General features: G+C 38.3%; 1 protein-coding gene across 4 annotated transcripts in view; it reads right to left on the reverse strand.

The window, feature by feature from the left end:
• The window catches only part of gbf1 (golgi brefeldin A resistant guanine nucleotide exchange factor 1), a 61,442-nt gene that overhangs the window by 13,052 nt on the left and 25,700 nt on the right, over window positions 1–22,690 (reverse strand). For 2 of the 4 annotated variants that reach the window (XM_053501617.1, XM_053501618.1), the window contains exons 4-15: window positions 11,317–11,448; window positions 7,023–7,141; window positions 6,508–6,616; window positions 6,114–6,174; window positions 4,436–4,490; window positions 2,394–2,544; window positions 1,554–1,771; window positions 1,127–1,295; window positions 816–1,027; window positions 621–719; window positions 297–491; window positions 1–193 (exon numbers count right to left, since the gene is read on the reverse strand). In XM_053501617.1, coding sequence (XP_053357592.1) covers window positions 1–193; window positions 297–491; window positions 621–719; window positions 816–1,027; window positions 1,127–1,295; window positions 1,554–1,771; window positions 2,394–2,544; window positions 4,436–4,490; window positions 6,114–6,174; window positions 6,508–6,616; window positions 7,023–7,141; window positions 11,317–11,448 — 1,713 coding nt within the window. Of the gene's footprint in view, window positions 194–296; window positions 492–620; window positions 720–815; window positions 1,028–1,126; window positions 1,296–1,553; window positions 1,772–2,393; window positions 2,545–3,046; window positions 3,178–3,991; window positions 4,073–4,435; window positions 4,491–6,113; window positions 6,175–6,507; window positions 6,617–7,022; window positions 7,142–11,316; window positions 11,449–22,690 lie in introns of those variants that run through there. The other 2 variants (XM_053501621.1, XM_053501619.1) reach the window with 2 other exon arrangements.

Genomic DNA, 22,690 nt, shown 5'->3' on the forward strand with positions numbered 1-22,690 from the left:
CTGTTACTGCATCTGTGGTACTGTCGACAGAGGCGTCTCCTTCAGCTGTTAAAGTTTCTGAATGCTCTTGCTCAGCAGTTCTGTTCATCACTTTGGCCTGACAGTGCGCCTCTGTGCTGTCTATAACAGTTAACAGGGCTTCAAGTGAGAGAAGATGGGTTGTGTAGAGCTGTCCAGAGACTGGAAAAGCATTCTGCAAACAGGAGATCAAATCAATCAGTCGACTGTGTTTACTAAATAAACTTTGCTTCTTGATGTAGATCAGTCATCTAAAAAACACGGCTGAGATGGAGCACCTTAGAGAGCAGCTTGGTGAGGTCCTCAAAAAGGTTAGAACAGTAAAAATCACAGTCATAGTTGATAAAGAGCTCAGTCACAAAGCTAGGGATTCTCCACAGCTGCACAACTGCCTCAAGGGCCATTTCCTTCATTTCATAGGGCATCTTTGGGTTCTCTGAGGTAATGATGTCCATTAGCTTCTTTAAATAAATCTACAAGACAAAGAGCTATTTAGCTCATTCACACAACGGCAAACCAACTTTTAAATTAGAAAGTTATCTATTAAAGTATTATACTAAAGAGTTAAATCTAGAAAACTATTTGCGCAAATGTTCACATACCTCCAGCTGAAATTTGAGATGTCCCCGCATGCTCTCAAACAGAAGAAAGCAGATTCGTATGGAGGCAGCATATAAATTTATTCGCTCTTCACTTAATAACTACAAAAAGACCAACGAGTCATTAAATTATTTGACCTCATGCAGAAATAAATACATAGAAACGCTTAAAAGAAGTCTCATGGAGAAAAGGCGAACCTGTATAAGATGTCTGCAGAGTTCATCTTTGACTAGGACCAGAAGTGACTGGTAGGGAGCAATGTGTGTGGCCTCCAGAGCCACGCTGAGCAGCTGCAAACCCATGTGCTTCATCACATCCGAGTTGTGGCGGTCGTGAGGGTTGGTGAGAGAAATGAGAAAGCGGAAGAGCTCTCTCAGACATGGGAGTCCATAAGGGATCAGAGCTGCACCTGAAGGAAATAGAATGTACAGTAGTATGCATATGTTAGAAGACACTGGGCTTATTTGCTAATTTTATCAAACTGCATGAAACAAAGTTTAAGCTGTACCCTCTTTCTGAGTAGACTGAGTGAAGCGCACTCCTCTGGGATTTACATAGTCCATGTCATGCACGGATGCAGCGTCAGACTGATCCACTAACGAATCTCGGTCCTCAAGCACCTCAGGAATGGACTCTACTGAGGCAGACTGAGTATGTTCTACTTGTCTACCCTCACTCTGTGAACAAAAGACAACACAAACAATTCTTAGCAAATATCTTTGCAACTAAAATATTCATTAGGAGTAATATCAAAACATACAATGATCCGACTGGAAATTTATGTCACTTCCTGGCTTTCTGACAAAGTGTTTAAATATCAAAAATAGCACAAGCTTACGACAGAGTAGTATATTTTTTTAATCATTTATTATAGGTCATTTTGTTCAAAACAGGCAGATTCAGCCACAGTGCTGCTGAAAATGATTGAGTTTTACCTGCGTGTCAAGCATGCTGGCATAAGTGGAAGTTGCAGTGCTGGGAGTGGTGGCTGTGGAGCAGCCCTCCAGGTCTGTGAGGTCATCCTTGGATGTGGCTTTAGAGCAGTTGGACAGTCCACTGTCTGCAGTAGGGCTAGATATAGAGGATGCTGCACTGTCAGAAACAGGCAACTCTGCACTACCCTCACCCTGTTGCTCAATAAACGGCACTCCACCTAGAAACACAAATGTGTCTGTAAAGTTGAATTCAAAAACAAACACCTTATTCCGCTCCTTATATATAATGTTTTGATTTATACGAGCAGGTGAAGCAGATAATCGCTTGAGAAATGAGATAAACAGGCTTCACCCTTAAAGATCAGCCAACTATTTGCCTACTCTTGAGGCCAAGAGTAAAGAAATAGACCTTGTCTAATAGGACTGACACCTAAAAATCTGCCAATTAGACACGGAAAATGGCAATTGCCACATCACAAACGCCACCTGACGGGTACTAGAATCCATTTCATCCCTCATAAGCAGTGGTGTCTGTTTCACACTATGACCCACACAGACCTTTGAATAACAAGATTTGGAAAAAAACATGTCGCCCATTAGAAAATGTACATTGCATGTTACTGTAATTAAAGGGCCACTCTGCCCAGGCCATTTAACTGACAGATATCAATTAAAAACAGGCCATAATTACATGATTTTTATTTAGTCTTTAGAACTATTGCTTGGCATTTTTAGAGATGTGTGTGTAAATGTACATTGAGTATTTGACCAGCAATTAGACTAGTAAAACTAATTTGTATTCAGGTGGAAGATATCTAATAGTGTCTGAGCTAGGTTTACCTGAGAGGTTGTTGCTGAGAGCGCTGAGCTGAGTCTGGTCCATCTGTCCTGAGGAGCTGCGAACCATATCCAGGTGACGAGAGGGACGAGGAGAACGCTTCTGTTTCTTCCACTTGGATGACTCGGTCATTCCACCAGCACGCATCTTCAGCTTGAAAAAAAAAATGACAACTAAATTGAAGTGCAATAACCAACACCAAAAAAAAAAAATATATATATATATATATATATATTTTGTCAAGATACAGATTATCTCAAATAAGCTCTGTGTGGAACAGTCCTCAGAGGCTGCAATAACTTTCATACACAAGGCAAGAAGTGACAAGAAAGGAGTAGATGAACATGCAATGATAAATTCCTAACTTGTAAAAACTAAAGGACTCATCTACAATAACATCTGGTCACAGATATATAAATATTCCGTCTATAAAGTCACACAAATTCAAAGTTGGTGCTAGGCTAAAGTAACCCACCATCTTTGCAGAGCCACACCATGAAACCACTTGATCTATACAGCCTGTCTTTATCTTTCTGGCATTTAAATAAAATATGTCATTCACATACAACAGTGGAAAAACTGGAAAACATGGGTCAGGAAGGAGATAGGATGGAGGAGGTTACACTGATTATTGACTGCAATCTCTTCTCCTTACCTGGACTCGTTTATTTTTCCACAAGATATTGTAAGCCTCGGGAGAAAAGGGGCATGCCCCGGGATTAGTGATGAACACATTACACATGCAGACAGTACAGAAGCAAGACAGCGGAGTGCACACCACCATGCACAGGGCTCACACTCACAGACACACGTGTACACACACACACACACACACATACACACACACACACCCCTATCAAAAGTACTGGATGGCATTCTATGTACTACAGACTGAAACATGCAACTCCTATGAAGGCATACAGTCACAAACATAAAAGGCTCTCTAACACAAAACCTGTCAAACATCCTCACAAACACAAAAGAGAACCTACTGCATTTTTCAGACCATGTAAGACATGATTTACATACGGCAGACAAAAACACAATCACTACATACATTCTGTGCAGAATATAAAGTCTACATAAAAAAAGTATGAGCATGTACTGTATATATATATATATATATATATATATATATATATATATAAAATATTGCATATTAACATGTATGTAAAAATGTATATTCAGTGCAAACTATGTTGATATGTTTTTTCTTTAAAAACTGTCCAGGTGTGATTATCGGGACCTTCACTGTAACATTGTATTAATCTTAATTCACAGACAGTGTGAACCAGAGAGCCACAGATCTCAGAGTAATGCAAGCATATCTGTTAACTATTTGTTACAATACTATCTAAAATATCTAGCAAGGCATCAACATCAACAACACAACCATTTTATTAATTTTATACATCGACTATCTTTACTATTTCAAGTATTTACTTTTAAAATTACAACTTAAATTCTTTACAGTATTTGTCATTTAGAATGTACTTTAAAAACCCCATGCAGTCACTGCTTAAAGCCATGCCTCTCAGCGTATTTAAGTGCACTAGCTATAGCCCAATCACTACTCCCGCTTTACATAAACAAAAAGTACCCTGTCTAAACCTCTCTGACTGCTGTTTCTAGGGTGATCTGCATTAATAAGATCTTGTGTGTCCAGGATACAGCCTGGGATCTGTAGAAAAGAACCAGCAGAGAAAGGTACTATGGGAAAGAAAGACACAGACATAGCAACTGGAAGGTAAAGTTGAAATCTCAAAAAAAAAAAAAGAAAAAAAGGGAGATGCAGCACAGTCAATCATATTAATATAACTATAATACGATATGATATTTGTCAACGTCAGGAGGAATGATTAATGGAAGAGTTGAACGATGGGACATGAGGATAAATGAGCTGTATCACTGTACAAAGCTGTGCAGGGAGAACAGATGTAAGAGAAGCCGGTCTAAGATTAAGGCACCGTGGAGGAAGCAGACAGATGAGACAAAGTCAACTGAGACAGTCAATTCAATCACTCATCACATGTTTGATATTTACCTTCTTCATGTTGGTCCCCACAAAACTTTTAGCTTCCTCTTTAAACTGTGGTAATCTGCAATCAGAATAGAATGAGAGAACTGTACATAAGCAAATTATAGATTTTTTTTTTTCTTTTTAATTCCAAGTTTGGAATTTATTTACAGAAAAGTAATCTGTATTTGGACACAAAACACTGACATATTTTCACACCATACTGTAACTATATGTGAGAAATGTCTAGTGCAAAGCAAAGTAGTTTTAGCTGAGATTAAGAACTGGGGGAATCTGGTTCTTATCCAGATGGACCAAATTAAAAGTCTTGTTCGCTCCAAGAAGTCTTTCAGGTCTGGTTGGAAGACAATATGTCAGAGGAGCTGCCATCTTTGTTCAAGTGTCATGACTTTTTGACCCGTGCAGCCAGTTCATTAGCTGAATTAGACGAGATGATGTTCTCATGGTGCGTTGTGTGGACTCTGCAGCTTTGCCTTAAATAAGCCATCACCTCTCACACAGTGGGAGAGACGGGACCTGATGTTAACTCTGCTCTGCGTTAATAGAGTGTTGTCTTGCTGGCTCAATTATTGGATGATCTGTGAGTCCAACAGATTAACATCCTTAATGCTTTCAGCAGGCTGCTTAAGCCTCCTCCTGAGCACTCAATAAGATCTGCTGCTCATTACTCTCTCACTTTGCCACACATGCGGACATACATGACATCCGCTGCTTATTACTGCTCTTTCTCCCTTACATGAGTGCATACAGAAACGCATGCATGCACACACAAATACATATTCATTGTTAATGCCTTTCACCCTTTATAGAAAGACGTCATGGACAAGAGGGTCTAAGAAATAATACAAGCATAGCAGGAGCAAAGGTGTGTGTGTGTGCGTGCATACTGAAGTGACAAAAATGTGCACAATTATAAATTCCCATATAAACAGGTGACTGATGGTCCTCTCAAGGACACTGGGCCTGAATATGTTTATTTACTTACCAAAAAAAAAAAGCTTTCACACAAACTATGATTTGTTTTTATTCAAAAGATGACATTTGTGTATGTAACTTTTGTGTGCGTGTGCTTGTGTGTATACAGTTCTCATCTATATGCAGATGGTAGACCAGGTTGCTCTGTAGGCTCTTTCTCTTGTCTGTGTGGGATGTGACTGGAAGCCTAATACAAGTGCTGTCTCCAAGGATACACACCTCTGATAAATGCCATCCCATAATCATGTTATTGCATTAGAGAAGCAGAGCACTATGACCTGAAAGGCAGGACAAAGTGATGCTGCGCAAAATTTGATGACATTCATTGCAGTGCAATAGTGTACTAAGTAAAGACATAAAATCTAAATCAAGCCACTTGAAGTTCAAAATCTCTGTGGGTGGATTTCCCCCCCCCCCCCCCGATATAAAAAAACCATTTCTGAATCCTGCAAAAGCTTTGCAGCATCGCAATCTCATTAGCGTTCGACTGGCAAAGAACCTTTTGTACATCGGAAGTGGAAAATCTAGGGAATCATCTGAGAGTGAAATTGGAAACCGTTAAGGACAAAACAAGTTCCTGCTGTGTTTGGTCTCAGGTTCGGTTTGATTATGTTTACACCCAGCAGACAACTGGGTCCCTAATCCCCTCCAACCCCCTCACTCGCTGTCTTTCTCTTCCACACTCATCCATTCCCCTCTCTCTGGTTACCTGGAGAAGAGCAGCTGCACCATGTCCACCAGCGTGTGTTCGGCTGATTTCCTCAGCAGCTCTGCGAAGGGCAAAAAAGGACGGATGAAGTGAGCAGGAGGTTAGCTTAGAAAAGTGGGAGCAGCAGTAGCTCAGGACCCAAGAGTCCCGCTCTGTTTGGCTAGGATTAGTGCTAGGCTTTATTAGCACCCTGCTCAGGGACTGGGGGGGCAGGGAGCTGTGAACTGCAGTCTAACATACACTGGGTCAGCATTGAAGATTTAACTGTGCCAACACAACAGCTGAAAATGTCAATATAATAACCAAGATTGCACTGATGGTTGTCTTATTCACTTATATATGGTTAGTAATAATGTTTCAAGGGGACGGTAGCAACCTCAGTTGCTTGTCTCACCACTTAGTCTCATCTCAAAGCAAATGCGGAAACAGGACTGCATGATCTCGCACACAGACTCGTTAGTCAGATGGGCACCCACTGGAGTCAGCAGCAAAGTCCTTAAAACCTGAAACATCATAAAAAAAACTAGGGTTAGTGTTGGAGTTAGAAATTTAAAAACTTTAAGTGAGGGAATAGTGAGTTGGGAAATTATCACAGTTCATGATGTACATTGTATGGCACATTACAAAAACATAATGATATTAACAATGTCTGTATCCTAAGAACACTAGGTGAAAAGCCAGAATAGATCCCGGAAAAGATTTCAGTCTCTCAAACACAAATCAGTTAATATTGAACAAATAAAAATTTAGAGAGTGTGATAAAAGTGGATACAGTCTACTTATATCAGTTAGACCTCACAACAGTGGACTGTGGCACACTGACTGCCGCATTGTATGTCGCAGAGCCCTACTATATGTTTTTCAGGCACTTTTGTCTGGGTGAGCTTAAAAGTTTTGTCAAGCCATTACCTGGAGGATTTTCATAAGTACCACTTCATCGCTGGCCGGGTCTGTCCCCACAAATCTGGCATGAGTGACTGCATCAGCCATGTTCTCAATCGCCTCTGCTGCTCCTTCATGATTGGCATCTGGAATGGGAAAGAGTTTTAAAACATAAAAACATTTTAAGGAAGCCAGGCTTTTCCTAAAGCTTCAAGAGTTTCATATGGATCAACAAACAATAATAAAAGAATATCAAACAATAAATCTCATACATGTAGTTTGTTTATCCCATTACTCCTTTTCCATTCACAGTACTCCAAGAGAAGGGTCTATCACAACCATCTGACATCTAATCACCAGATGTGTCCTTTGTGGGCAGGTGTGTAAATTGGCTGTCTAGGCAACAGGACTCTGTGTTTTGAAACCTAAGCTGGGCCAGAAGCAAGCTGGAGTCAGGATGCTTTTCTTTCCTAACGCAGTTAAAAAGTATTTCATTAACCAATAAGCATTGGAATAGAACCCACAAGTTTTGCCGCAGGTAGAGTACCGAGACGATAGAACATGTATTTTATTATTAGCTACACAAAGGAAGAAGCAGCAAAGAAAAGGTAGCCTACCTTTTCTGCTGCTTTAAACATCATGCTTAAAAAGGCAGACAATTTTCTGAGATATGTTTAATTATGAAGAATAATTCTTGCACCCCAATGTTGCCAATGAATATGCAAAAAATAAACCCCTTAACCCATTCCTAAATTGCCCATTCTTAAAACCGTTTATAGAGACCACGAGGCAAAAAAGGTTCACGAGCACTAGTGAATTTAGTGCTTATATAGAAACAAGCGCCCCAATAAACATGAGACATTCTTCCAAATGCCCAATCTCCACGGAAACCAGAGCTATGGGCTATTCAGCACAACATTAGAAGTCATCTAAAATACTAATCCTCACTTGGCACCGGCTACACAGACAGGCGGCAGAATCCTTGTTGAAATAACAGCAGTGCGGGTGGGGCTGAGGGACTGTGTGCATGTGTGAGTGTGGGGCTCAAACAGCTGTCGTGTAGTAATAGGGAAAATCAAAGTATGTTCGGACACTTTTACTGAGAATGCCACATTATGGAACAGCATGTATAATGCACATCCTTAAAATGAAACACACAGACACTAATAAGTTAGCATTAAGATCATTTCTTTTCTGGATAAACTGTATAAAATTTAGATAACCTTTTCATTTTAAACTCAAATTACCAAACAGCAAAATATTTGTTGCCTGTTACATGCATCGTCACTCATTAAAAAGTCCACTGAAATCCTCAGTGTGCATGAATCCTTACTCACTAACTAGCCACTGCAGGTTAAGACTTAGTGTGAGGGAATCGGGAAAAGAGAACGGGAAAGTGGGAAAAGTTGGATATGGAAATCTGTCAGTGAGGCCATCCCCTAGAGTCAGCCAACCTCAGGCCTGAGATTTGAAGAGAATTAAACCCTCAGCAAATGAACTCACTCACACAATCACAGACCCCCCAGCACGCTAGAAGGGCTCAGGTCTCACTGTACACACGGCGTGAGAGACAGCGAGACAAGTCATCAGGGACTGGTTGATAAAAAGCACATGCTGTATGTCTTGGTAGATGAGCACTAGATAGAATGAACTATCTCTTGCAATTAAGAACAGAAAAAAGCAGAACTCTACATAAAACAAAACCTTGGTATGTAGATAGGAATGCCAAATGTGACTGGATTTCCATATTTAACCAATAGATGGCAGTGCTCTTCACACAGTGAATAATGATTACTGGATATAGGAAGTCTCATTAAGTCAGTAAAACAACTCATTTTAGGCTCACTGTACTCCACCAAAAGAGCTCTGAAGACCGAGAAGCTGAATTAGTGAGAGCAAAATCTAGAAAACAGCCAGTACAGACAGAACAATAAAAAAGTGATCCATAAGTAGTGGTGTGTGTTATGTCTGTGGAATGCTAATTCAAAGTAATGATAATGTCACTCTTCATAGCAGATTAGGAGAAAGTGAATAAGCATAACCTGTCAGTCAGCATAAAATTACTTGCATGCCAAAAGGTCATTTAATCACAAACTCATACAACTGCATTAAGAGATCACGCATGTCAAGCGTTCACTTGGGATCAAGGCAAAAATTAAAACGCTCACTGCGTGCGTGCGTACAGATAACGCTTAAAAAAAAAAAAAAAAAAAAAATTATATATATATATATATATATATATATATATATATATATATATATAAAATATATACATTATATATATATATAAAATATATATACATATACACACACACATACACACGATTTCTTTTTTAATGAAAGATACACGATTTCAGTAACAATAGAGTATACAATAAATCTACAAAATAACAATAAATATAAACAACCTAAACTCAAACACACCAAATATGGAAAAAAAAAAAAACATTACTTTTTTATGGTGTTGCAGAATTTTCGAAAAAAAAAAAAAAAACTTTATAGTTTACGATAGAAGCCATGCCAGTGTGTGCGCATATACGAACCCTCCAATGACAAGACAGCCCATCTTTTAGACAACCCCAGACTGGTTGCTATAGAAACCCATACACGTGAACCCCCCAATGAGATGCTGGATAAGAGATCAGTGCTGGATTTGGAGTGACAGCAGGCCTCTGGGAGTCCATGACTTACTTGTTAAGCATGTGCATGTGTGAATATTTCCACTCCTGTGCCTATCGTTCACTTGATGCAATTCAGTTGTCATTTGGGTAAAAAAAAAAAAAAAATCCATGTGACATGCCTGTGAATTCCAATGAGCTACATTCATTTTTCTCAATTTAAACACCACATCACGCTCAACCCTCATGTGTTTATGTCATGGCTAGTACATTTTCTCCCATATTACTTATTTAAAAAAAGAAATTATGGGTCAAGTAACTCCTAGTTGCAATTGCAGCACTTCAGGTCATAGCAGGTCTCTCCATCTCTATTTTGTTGTGCAAACCATACAGTTGCTTGACAAGCGCTGTCATATTATTTATTCAACAACCCCCCCACTATTTATGGAAGATTACAGGAAAATTATGGATGACTTACATCTGGAGCGTTGGTTTCTGACACAGCTCTATACCAAATCTTCAGACAAACTGTGGCGGTAGCTGTGTGTATGTATGTATGTATGTATGTATATATATATATATATATATCTATATATCTATATATATATATATATATATATATACACACACACATACATACATACATACATGTATATATATATATATATATATATATATACGTATATATATACATATATACATATTTATATACATGTATATATATATATATATATATATATATATATATATATATATATATATACACACACACACACACACACAAATACTTATTTCCCCCACTTTGCTTTTTTGTATATACAGTATATGTATGTGTTTATGTGTGTGTATATATATATATATATATATATATATATATATATATATATATATATATATATATATATATATAAAAATAAATAATACACACACACACACACACATATACAAAAAAGCAAAGTGGGGGAAATAAGTATTTGATCCCCTACAGATTTTCTAAGTTTGCCCACTTACAAAGAAATAAAGGGTCTATGATTTTTAGCGTAGGTTTATGGTAAAGGACTGAGACAGAATATCAACCAAAAATTCAAAAAAAGCACATGATACAAATGTTATGAATTAAGTTGCATTTCAATGGGGGAAATAAGTATTTATTCCCCAACCAACCAACAATAAATTTTGCCTCTCACAGACTGGTTATGTGCTCTTGTGGTACACAAATTAATTTAAGAAGGTATACATACATACTATACACACACACACACACACACACACACACCTATATGTAGTATTCGGCAAAAGCCTTGACCCCTCAGTTTTGTTTTGTTTTTTCTTATTTTGCTTCCACAGACTCACATGGCCTTCTGTTAAAGACCGCTGTAGACACAGCTTTCAAACTCCTCAGATCCCAATGGGATTCACTGGACAAACAGGTCTGATCCACAGACACCCCGTCCTGCAACCCGACAACACGCAACAAATTTGCTGTGGCAGCATCCTGGGACCAGACGCCCACCAAGCACCAGTGGAACCCAAAGTTTAAGTTTTTTAGTGTTAATCGTTTAATGTTATAGCTGTGTAGTTTTTGTAAATAGATGTTCTTGTTTTTAGTTTGCAAATAACGATGCTTCATATAAAAATATGAAATAAAATACCACAATAAATTACAACATGTTTACATGAAAATAACATCAAATAAACCATACCTATGAGGCCATAAGAAAGGAACTTGTTGACAGAAGTGAGGGCAAGGCCTGTGATTGGTCCAGTTGTGTCCTCTGAGCGAACAACTTCCAAAAAGGGTCGAAGAAACACATTGGGCTCCACTTCAGAGAGGTCTAAAAAATAACAAATGAGATATCAATGCATGTCACAATCAGACTTCTTTAGGTCACTTATGTTTTAATGACTTTTAATGAGCACTTCCTTGCTTGTCCTAAGCAACCCAGAAATGATCCACAGATGAAGAAGAACAACAGGGGAGTAAAACAGTGAGAGAGTTCAAAACAGCAAGCAAAATTTCCTGGTCTAATTCGCGGGCAGTGTGGGATGTCTTATTACAATTCAATTTCTAGAAGCTTTGCTAAAGCAGTGGTATAGAATGTAGGATTTGGCATTAATGAAACGTCTCAATGAAGAAACAACTGTTCAAAAAAAAAAAAATAAATAAAAAAAAAATTCTCTCATAAATGATGGGGATTTTGGTCTAATAAAAAGTTTTTTCTAAAGATTTAAATAAAACATATTAAAGGCTTTGAGGTAGAAAGGTTTAGTTGTTACATCTTAACAACCTAATATAATAGTTTCGCTTTTGTGTAAAATTTGAACTACTACCAAAAATATTATATAAATCTACATCTACAACCACAGAATTTGGTACTGATAAGGTCTCAGTAAAAAACATCAGTCCCTAGCGCACATAAATCCCTAAGCTCACAGAGTCAGGAAATCACAGTAGCAGCAGCAGCACAGGGCACTACACACTGCACGTCCAGTATGCGCCTCTGAGCTACATGTGTGGATGGGAAAGCACCTCGGGCCAATCCACCCAGGAATGGGAAGCAGCTCTTCTGAAAGCCACGGTGATATGAGGGTGAGAGGTTACAAAACACAAACCAGTTAAAACAACAAGGGAAAAATTAGCCAAGTCACGAAACGCGGTAAAAACGCTAAGCTGGCGCTCTGCTTGCCATTTTAATACGGCCTGGATTAAGGCTCTCTAGAATATTTACTTCATAAAAAAGCAACTTGTGACTTCAAAGCCTACAGGAAGATGAGCACATGTGGCCACTGAGTATTAGCTGTAATATCTAATATCCCCAAGGCTTGTTTCGAAATTAAACACAAAACAATTTTAAAATTTCCACACTTTGTTTTATCTTCGGCCAGGTCGCTCTCAGACGAGCCTCCAAAACCAAATCTTCAGCTGCAAGCCATTTCTATGGGACCAGGGCGCCCTTTGCACTCTCTAGAGAGATGCTTGATGCTGCATTGGAGAAGAATTCATGCACTGACAATTCTTTGAAAAGGATGTTGCATTTAAGAATAGACCACTTGAGTACCTTCTATTTCAGTCCATGTGAAAAGCAAACTCTTACAACAAAAACAGAAAGTAACTTTGAAAAACTAGTCAAAGAAATATTCGCTAAGCTTTCAAACCAATTGGTGTAATAACTATTGTGCTAAATCATATCACAAGAGCCGGGAACTTTTAAGGGTGGGCTTAGTGTCTATTACTTTTACGGCGAGAGAGGGGGTCTGAAAAGAAGTGCACAGACATGGCAGAGAGCGCTAAAATGAATCTGTCAATAAGGTCTAATAAAGACTTCATCAGAGTCGATCACCCCGTAAGTGCCACCATGGCGCTCCTAGTCTCTCAGCCTGGACAACAATTGTGTTGTATTGATCTGGAAGGCCATCAGCAAGCAGAGACATTCCATCAGCTGCAACTCACCAACCCCCTCTTACACACACACACACACACACACACACACACACACCCGTATGTGAAGCCCACTCTCCTTAAATAACGGATAAATATGACTATACTTTGAGAATTCTCTAGGGCCAGACTGGTAAATAAATAAAGAATCGAGGTGTTGGAGCATCATGGAGAGACAATCCCAGAGTAATCCCACAGCGTGACCTCTGGGTGACATCACCTAAAATAAAACGGGGATTAAAGTTGATCTTCCCTCCATGTATAACTCATCTACAGGCAACCCGAGTAGCTGAATGAGTATAAGTGCATGAACGGGTAGTGTGTGTATTTTAACAAAATATTTCACCTGATGTGTTTTTAGTCCTACAATCGCATAACAGATTACCTTTTTTTATTGTATCTAGTGATATTCTACAATAAAATACAAAAATGCAAAGCAAAATCATCTGCTAGTGCTATGCTCTAAATGTGTGTCGTATTAATATCTCTTAGCCCATAATTTAAACCAGTGCACAGAGGCTGCTAGTTTCCAACAACAGGGAGCGAGCGGAATCCTTTTTCAACACTAGTGCTGTGCATTCATGTGTGGTTTGTATTGTGGTATAACAACCCCGGAGCACGGGAGACCTTGAAGCTCATGGGAGCACCTGTGGGAGAACATTATAAATGTACATGCATTGGCACTGAAGCAGAAACAGCTTAATTTACAAAGAAAGGTGTTTTATGTGCCGGTTTTACTAGCAAACCAACACAGAAACAGGTTCTATCCACAAAATTCACAGTTAAACCCTGCCAAACCTATACATCATTCAATTTTTAAAATCTACATCAGACCAGCAAATGCCAATCTTAGATGTAAGTTAAATTGTGTGTGAAGTTAAATTTCTTATCAAAAGAATTTTATTTATTTCTTTTTTTTCATACTTTATCCATGATGACCACCCCACCATCCTACCTTTATACTGTAATTAACAGTTTATACTATATAAATGTTTAATACATTATCTCACAGCTTGGGACATTGGGCCAAACCACGCACGGCAGAAATTATAATGTAAAGAAATCTACACAGTTCATGAAACTGGACAGAACTGCTACAGTATGGAGACTGCAATTCTAAATATATTTTGACTTTAAAAACTATATTAATTAGACAAAGAAAGAATAGAGAGTTTGCTAGAATTAAGAGATAAGAAGTGGTTGTGTGTGTATGTGTGTGTGTGTCGGGGGGGGGCTGCTGGGGGGGCAGCTATTCAAAGCAGCACATGATTAGACTACGGCACCAGAAATACAAACAGTGTCTGATGGAGTACTGGAGCTGACAGTGCTTTGTATTTGCTTAATTTAACCACAAAAGAATGAATAACTTAATTTGTCAGACTGCTGTGTCACATATTTTAGTCAGTCATACACTGGCTATAGTCATTTATAGTGTAAACACCAGTTCATTTCAATCCCTCAACAAACCAGACCCCCCCCCCTTTTTTTTTCCCTTTATACTCTGTGTGTAAACTAATGCTCAGAAGAATTTCTCAAAACAATTAAACTGTTATTAGAGAAAAAAACACAACAGAAAAATGTGTTTAAAATAAAAGTTCATTTCATGTAATGCAGAAAATCACCCAAATGTCAAGGACTAAAAAAGGTCTTGCATTAAAGTTCATGTGCTAAGGCACGAGCTCCACTACATGGCCAAAAGTATGTGGACATGTAGTGTTCGTGTGAACCCATGTATTACATGTCTACATACTTTAGTACATGTAGCGTGAGTTTATTATCCACATCATCACATCCACTACATGGCCAAAAGTATGTGGACACGACCATCACATCCATATGAGGGCTCTTTACTAATTTGCACAATTACACAGTTAAAAGCACACAATGGTACAGGATATTTTTGCACGCTGATGCATTAGAGACTCCCTTCATTGGAACCAACATCTATCCACACCTAGCGTTAACATAGCCTTGGTGATCAGATCACAAATGGACAGGCCAGGTTGCACAGATGTCATACATATCAGTGACCATTCTGATCGATTTTCAGATTTTGTTTTTGTTGGGCAACATTTCTTTTCAGACAGAACTGCCCATAAATTTTATCTCATATACCCCATATGGTCTGCCATTAATGAATGAGAAATGAGATGAAAAGCTGCGCCGTCATCCCTGTTGTTATAGCACCATCTTTATCCAGCAGGTAGCTTGGCCATTTATCTTAAATGCTTCTGTATTTTCCAGCTAAGTAAAAGTATTTTTCGTATTTTCCAGCTAAGGTGAATAAAAGGTTGATTAGGTTGTCTTATGCATCTCAGACGACCCCATTCCAGCTTGAGTGATCAGATTTTCGAGATGCAACTGACCCCATACACACCTGTGCTGATCACTGACCACTTACAGTTTGATCATCCAGGGCTATGTTAATGCCAGATGTAAACAAGGCCTAAAAGGCCAAGGCCAAAACCTGTTCCACCATTATAATACCCATGTGCACAAAGTAAATGTTAAAAGGCATGGCTTGCCAAGGGTGGAGTGGAAGAACGCGAGTGGTCTTCTCAGAGCTCTTACTTTAACCCTACTAAACATCTTTGGTATGAAAAGATGGCTGATAGTTCTCATCCTTGGTCCTGGAAGACCCCCTGTCCTGCACATTGTCATGTTTTCCCTGCCCCGTCACACTCACTCACAAAAAAAAAAAAAAAAAAACAGTTAATTAGGCTGATTGGTTAAATCGGGTGCACTGGGAGCTTAGAAAACACTAAAATGTGCAGGGCAGGTGGTCTCCCAGGAATAGAGAACCACTGATCTAGAGTAAAGCCCTCCCAGGGAAGTGAAATCTGAACCTAGTTCAAAAAGCACGCATTGTTCTTGTCAGATGCAGACAAACATCTGGCCATACAGTGTAAAAGAACATGCAGCTCTTTAATGACTCACACTCAGCACCAATCAAGCCCTGATAAAAGACTTCACAAGACAGCAGTAAAAATTCTCCAAAGTGTTGGCCCATGTTGATGTGGGGTGCTGAGACGATATAGGGGTTAGTCACCCAGTGAGCAGCCCAGCACTCATGCTTATTGATCGGCTGCTGGAATTAGAGACAGCGCCTCTGCTGCATTCTGCTCTGGGGTAGAGGGGACGCTTTAACAAGGCCAGAAAGGCCAAAGCAAATCCAGCGAGACCCCTCATCTCTGCCTGCAACCAGCCCAGCAATTCTCTCCTCCTCTTTTGGGGGTGGGGGTGGGGACTGGAATTGACGCATGTCAACGCAGAACTCTCCCCCTTTTCTCCTTTCCTCCAGCTTTTGAAGGAAATTGGCACTTGTCGAAAAGGGCAATTAGGATGTAACAATGTTATGGAAGTCCATATGGTTGTTCCATACAAGCCGCAGCGGTAGCTACAAATGCTTTGAACAATGTTCTGCACAATCTAAACAGGCAATTTTAAAAGCCCCAGAGAAATTAAAACTTTTCTTGAAGCGTCCACAGTAACACAATGCAGCTCTTTTTAACATTGCAAAATCAGAGCAGGGTTCTTCTATCCAGGGATGAAATTTAGTTACATTTTTTATCCATAGCATTAGGTTTTTCAGTCAGTTCTTCTAAGGAAAGCTAAAAAATGAGCTTTGACTTTTTTTTAATAAATGTACATTTTATAAAATCACAACAGTTAAATTATGTACAGTATGCAAGTCATAGGTAGTATGTGTTTTAAGTACAAACTATCCAATTTTTTTTTCTTTTCATTTTAGGGATTTATTTATTTGATTTAGTACAAAAAACATTTGTGATTTCTAAACACTAGTATTTTAACAAAAAAAATGTTAAAGAAATAAATAAGAAAAAAATAAATAAGCAAATATTTGTATGGCAGAAACAAAAGCAGCACATTACATAAATGACCACTTTTCAGAGAAAAAAAGGAAGCTGCTAGGCTTTGTATGCAACAAAAGAAGCAGGTGCAACAAGGTCCTTAGAAGAACTACTGTTGGTCCTGCAGGATGCTCAGTAAAACCTACTAGCTAATTTTTCTATGAAACAATTTTGCACAATTTCTTTCTGAAACCAAAACCCTCAAAGCATTACCATCATGACAAATATTCACTTTGTTTCACTGATTACTGTTTTCTGGGCTTTACAGGATTTGTTTGAAGGCATACTGGCTTTATAGCATTTATTTGTATGTTCTAAAAAGCATTTACAATAAATCTGAAAAGGACATTAGGTAAAAATGGAAATTTGAACAACTGAAAAATATAATAACTAATTAATTTAAGTAATGTTTACTAATTTAATAGTGTTCTCTACCTTGTCAAAACATTTTGAAGTAAAATATTATTTTCCTTACTACATCCAAGTCATGTTTCATTATAGGCAAGTACCCATGTCAAAGTGAAAACATGATTTTTTTTTTTTAAAAAAAAGAAGAAAGAAAAAAAAAAGAAGAAGAAAAAATCCCAGGGATAAATGCTATAAGGTTTATATTTGTACCAGTGTGTGCACTAAACTGATTCCTGATAAGGGGGCAAAGTGTTCTACTCTGAGCTAACATGCTGTCCATTACTATTTCAGCAATAAAAGCCCCAAGCAGCATCAGAAACCTTTTCAGACTGCACGTGATCTTAAAAAAAAGGAAAGCTTAGCTTTACTGATCTAAAAAGTAAGCGCATCATGTAGGTGGCATCACCTACATGCCACCTGTTCTTATTATTAATATTAAAGGTAAATAATAATAATAATAATAATAATAATAATATACTGTAAGATGAAGTAAAAAAGTATAATGTAAAATTATTAAAATCCTGAAAGTAATATAAAGTATGAGTGTTAAGTTTTCCAAAAGATATAAAAACCAGTTATACAATTATACAAATTATCATCACAACTACATTAAAGAAAAGCATGAGTGTTTATTCTATAAAAGGACAGACTATACTAAAATGTTAATTATTAATAAAATAATTTTTCACTAAGAAATAATAAGTATTGCATTTTGAAGCCAAATATAACATTAATCGAGAAGTCAAGGTCTTAAACAAGTAGAGTGCAGGTCACATAACTCAGCAATGTGACTGCTAATAATTGTTTGTACAAAAGATCTTTTGAAGAATCGAGTTTTACTGAAGCCCTTGCTGAAGCTGCTACAGAGGTATACCAGCATGCTGTACAACGTACAGTATGAGCTTGGCAACAAGAAAAAAGGTAATCTGAGTCTTTTATTCTTGTCTTAAATTACTTATCTAAAGCACAGCTTGTTATGAACAGAACAATACTTAACTTCTGGTGACTTTTGTGATCCTACCAGCCATTTTGCATCTTTTTTAAAGGGTTGAACATTGCTTTAAACAGAGTTTACTCTCCTCTTGAAACTTTCACAAAACACTCACACCAGGATATTTACTCTTTAGGTACTCTCGAATGCATGTTATGTTCCCACAGGCCTTAATGTTTGCGTAGACTATGATGACCTACAATTAAAATACAACGCAGTAGAAAATATATATATATATAATAATTATTGGCCATAAGAAATACAATGTGTTCATCATTTCTAATTTTTCATTTATTATTAAGGCAACAATTTTGTTCTTAACTGTTAATCATTTACTGTAAATTAAGTAAATTATTATACTGCAAAATTATTAAGTTAGATAAAATTATTTTTTAGACTCTTACTTTGGATTGATTTAGCTAAAGTCCCACAGATTTTTAGGTTATGGCTGCTTTCTTTTTATTAAAATACATTGATAAAATAAATAAATTAAAATAATATAAATCGTAAACTTCTAATCATTAATTAATATAAATGATAAATGAATAATTAATCATTAAATCAATTAAACATAAACAACAAAATCAACAGTTCCAGCCCTACTGGAGAGGTGGGAAATTGCTCTCTACGAACACGGAAAACGTGTGTGTGAGTGTGTGCGCGCGCGTGTGCGTGAGTGAGAGAGAGAGAGAGGCCAAAAAGCACCAAATTTAATTCAGACAGATGAACTGGCATGTTTGGTGAGTCCCTTCCTCTAATCCAAACCCTCTTTTCTTTCCCTCATGTTCTCGTTGTGCAGCTCTAAGCGGCCGAGGCTTTGTTTGCCACACCTTGAGGCTAATATTAAAAAAGGTGCTGAGCGACAGTGCAAACAAATAAACAGCAGCCCTGCACCTCACCTCTGACCTGAGGGGGCTTTGTTCAAATTGCCCTCTAGACTCTTATTGACCAGAGACTGAAACGCTGCATGATTTGACAGGGTTCAGAAATGCAGCTGCGAGAATGAAGAGGGAGAATAAATAGTTTACGTGGGGAATGAACAGCATGTTAATCCGATGACTTCACTGAGCTCATTACACAAACCGTAAAAATTACAGGGAAAAATAGTCACTTGGTAATTTTGAAAGAAATCATTAATTAAATATAGACATTTAAGACTATTTTTACACTGTTAAACTAGTATATTTGGACATCAAAATAATAAAAAATTTATTTAAAAGTGCTGTATTGAAAAAACAAAATGCCCTATGGTATGGAGGTATATTAAACATGAGTTTCTTGAGTATATTTAAAACATAGTGTCTAAACTAAGAATTATGATTACATTCAAAATAAAGCTGCATCAACAACACTACATATTGTAAAATTCTTTTACCTTTTACCATTCACTCTAGACTTTTAACTATAAATAAAACGGCCAAAAAAATATTCCAAAACCCGAAGCATTTGCAACCCATGACTTCATTAGTATCCGAGCCTCATGCGGGTCACACCTGTTATCCTGCAAATAAAATTTATTTTTTATGCTTCATTCTTTACACAGAAGCCACATTATTCTGGCAGAGCAGGGCGGCCTGAGATGTACAGTAATGTGTTTCACAGTGTGCAGACGCCTCATGATGGATGGGCTTTTGCTCCGAAGTACGTTATGCTCAATCAACTCATAAATAACGGATGTTTTATCATGCTGAATTAAAACATTTGAAAGAATGGCAGGCATACATGGTCCAGTTCCGCTGTCCATGTGTGCGTGTGGGGCTTGAGTGTGTGTATACTTCCTCAAGAATGTCTTGCTGAAGGTTGCTTCCTGTATGCCTGCAAGAACTGTTCAGCACAGATGTATAAAAACTTCAGTTTAAATGTTTTTCTATATTAAAAATAACACTTAAATGCTATAGCCGCTATTACTATTGAACAGAAAAGGATGGGGGGGGGGGTCATTTATATATTGTGTGGTCATTTTACCACACAATATACAAACTAGCACATTGCGACCTTCATCAGAGATGACTTTGCATTAGCACCTCATATCAGAGGAAAACCAAACAGTATCAGTAACTTTCCATCTCGTACGAGCAAGTTCTGAATTGTCTTCGAGTTGTAGAGTAGTGTGTGAGGGTTGAGGATGGTCAGCTTGTTTTAGTAGGGTAGTGTTAGGAGTTAAGCCAGGGAGAATGGGCAGTGCCGCCACACATGCTCTGGCTCGAAGCAGATTTCACACCCTGCACGATGACTACTACAATCCACAACTGCACGGAAAGAATGAGAGAGAGAGAGAGAGAGAGAGAGAGAGAGAGAGAAAGAGAGAGAGAGACAGAAAGAGAGAGACAGAGTAAGACAGAAAAAGAGATTGACAGAGGGGGGGGGGGGAGAAGAAATAAAGCAGGCCGACAAGAGACAGAGCCTGTGCCTTATTTGTTTCACCTGCTGCATTCCTTCAACTCTGCACTAATGGCATTCCCAGGGGCTATGAGAGAATCCTGCAACCATGCACTGTAGAGCTGGACTATGGGCCACAGCTACTGTGTTAGCAAAGACACAATACCCACAGACACTGAGGCGCATACTAAAACAAGCCCTGCCTACAATTACATTGCTGTTTGAGCCTCGAAAGCACAAAGAAAGAGTGAGGAGAAAGAGGTTGAGCATGTTAGAATTCCTTTTACTGTAAAGGGTTGCAAAAATAACTATTCATAATCAACATGTTTCTTAATGAAGTGAAAGGAATAAAAATTAGTTGCTCACATGTTTTCTTATTGTTCAAATTCACAATGGCAAAATTGATAAGAACAATTCTGTCTGTCTAGGTATATATTTATAATCACCACAGACCTTCCGATACAATAATCAGGATATCTAGGTGCAGATTTGAACTGTAGCACACTTATATAAGTGTCACAAGTTTATAAATGTCCTAATTCTTTTTTTGCATTTATTTTCTTACTGTTCTTAACAAACTTAGTGAATAATTACCACATAGGATGCTGTGCTGTGTAAATAGTTTAAAATGCACCACCTGTAGGACTACAGGAGGTACAGCAGCATTTTTTAACTTCACATGCAAACATTAATATAAAAAAATAATAATAATAATAATAATAACCAAACGATCTAAATCAGGGTGGCGATACATACATTGATATTCAAAAGAACTGACACAATACATAATTTTTCCCCTCTGCCATCTATCAAGGGATTTTCCAAATCTCCAAAATAAAATAAAATGGTTCAAACGGCACAAAGTTGTCAAAGTATGAACGATTAATGCCTCCAGCTAACAGCTGCAAGATCACGGTACCATTCAGCCCTGCATTTATCGGCAGTACTCTAGTCCATTTTTTATACAGACAAATACATGTACACGTTTCTCAGCGTTGACAATAAATCCTGCATGTGTGTTTTATAAAGCACAGCAGTTAGGTGGGCTGGATTACGAGTCAAGTCATCTAATGACTGTGTTATGAGCAGGCGCATTAAAGAGGATTAATCTTAATCTGAGCTGTTTCGATTTGCTATGAATGTGTGAACAGACAGAGGGCTAGAAAGCAGCTGAAAAATAGACCAAACAGAGAAAAAGTGTGATAATGCAAGGGGGGGGGGGGGGGGGGATCTGCTCAATGCTGTTAACATTAACATTAAATTAGCAATTAATGTCCCAATTACAACTGAGATGGATAGTTTGTACAAAAACGTAGAAGGCAAGATCTGTACAAGTTTTGCAGGGTAATAATATGGCCAGGACAAAAGGTTTGTGCTCCCATGTGTCAATCTCACTCTCCATGGTAACAGCTGATGACTTTGGACAACACAATCTGAGGGACAACATTTCTGGGCGCTGATGCGGCAGGATCACTGCAGTGGGCAAACACAAGAGCAGATCAGGTTTAAACCCGGTGGGGCACTGAAACGTAACTCTAAGAGTGGCAGGCAATGCCCCCGAGCAGCTTAGCAGACCAAGGCGACAAATGTCAAAAATGACTCCCCTGAGTGCCGGCATGTCTACCATATAGTAACCGACCCAGCGAGTGAGGGGGGACAGGAGATCTGTGAAAGAGCATAGTGTACCCTCCACACACTCCATGTCTCGCAGATCCCTTCTTCAGTCCCTCTATGTAAATACAGTTTCAGTGGGGGAGGCAAAATAAATAAATAAAGCCACTAATTAAGTTGGACATGCCCGGCCACAACTGTGCCTAAGAGTTTAAGAATCTGAAGATCTAACACTAAAGTACTTGAGCTGAATTCACATCCCATCCCGGTCCGTTTCGAGTGATGTCTAAAGTGCACTTCCCTGGGGCTTGCTGTTTGTCATAAAACATCTCTCAGCACACAATTTACCCAAAACTGGAAAGGCAAAAAAAAAAAGA

Source organism: Clarias gariepinus, chromosome 8, assembly GCF_024256425.1.
Source record: "Clarias gariepinus isolate MV-2021 ecotype Netherlands chromosome 8, CGAR_prim_01v2, whole genome shotgun sequence".
NCBI lineage: Eukaryota > Metazoa > Chordata > Actinopteri > Siluriformes > Clariidae > Clarias > Clarias gariepinus.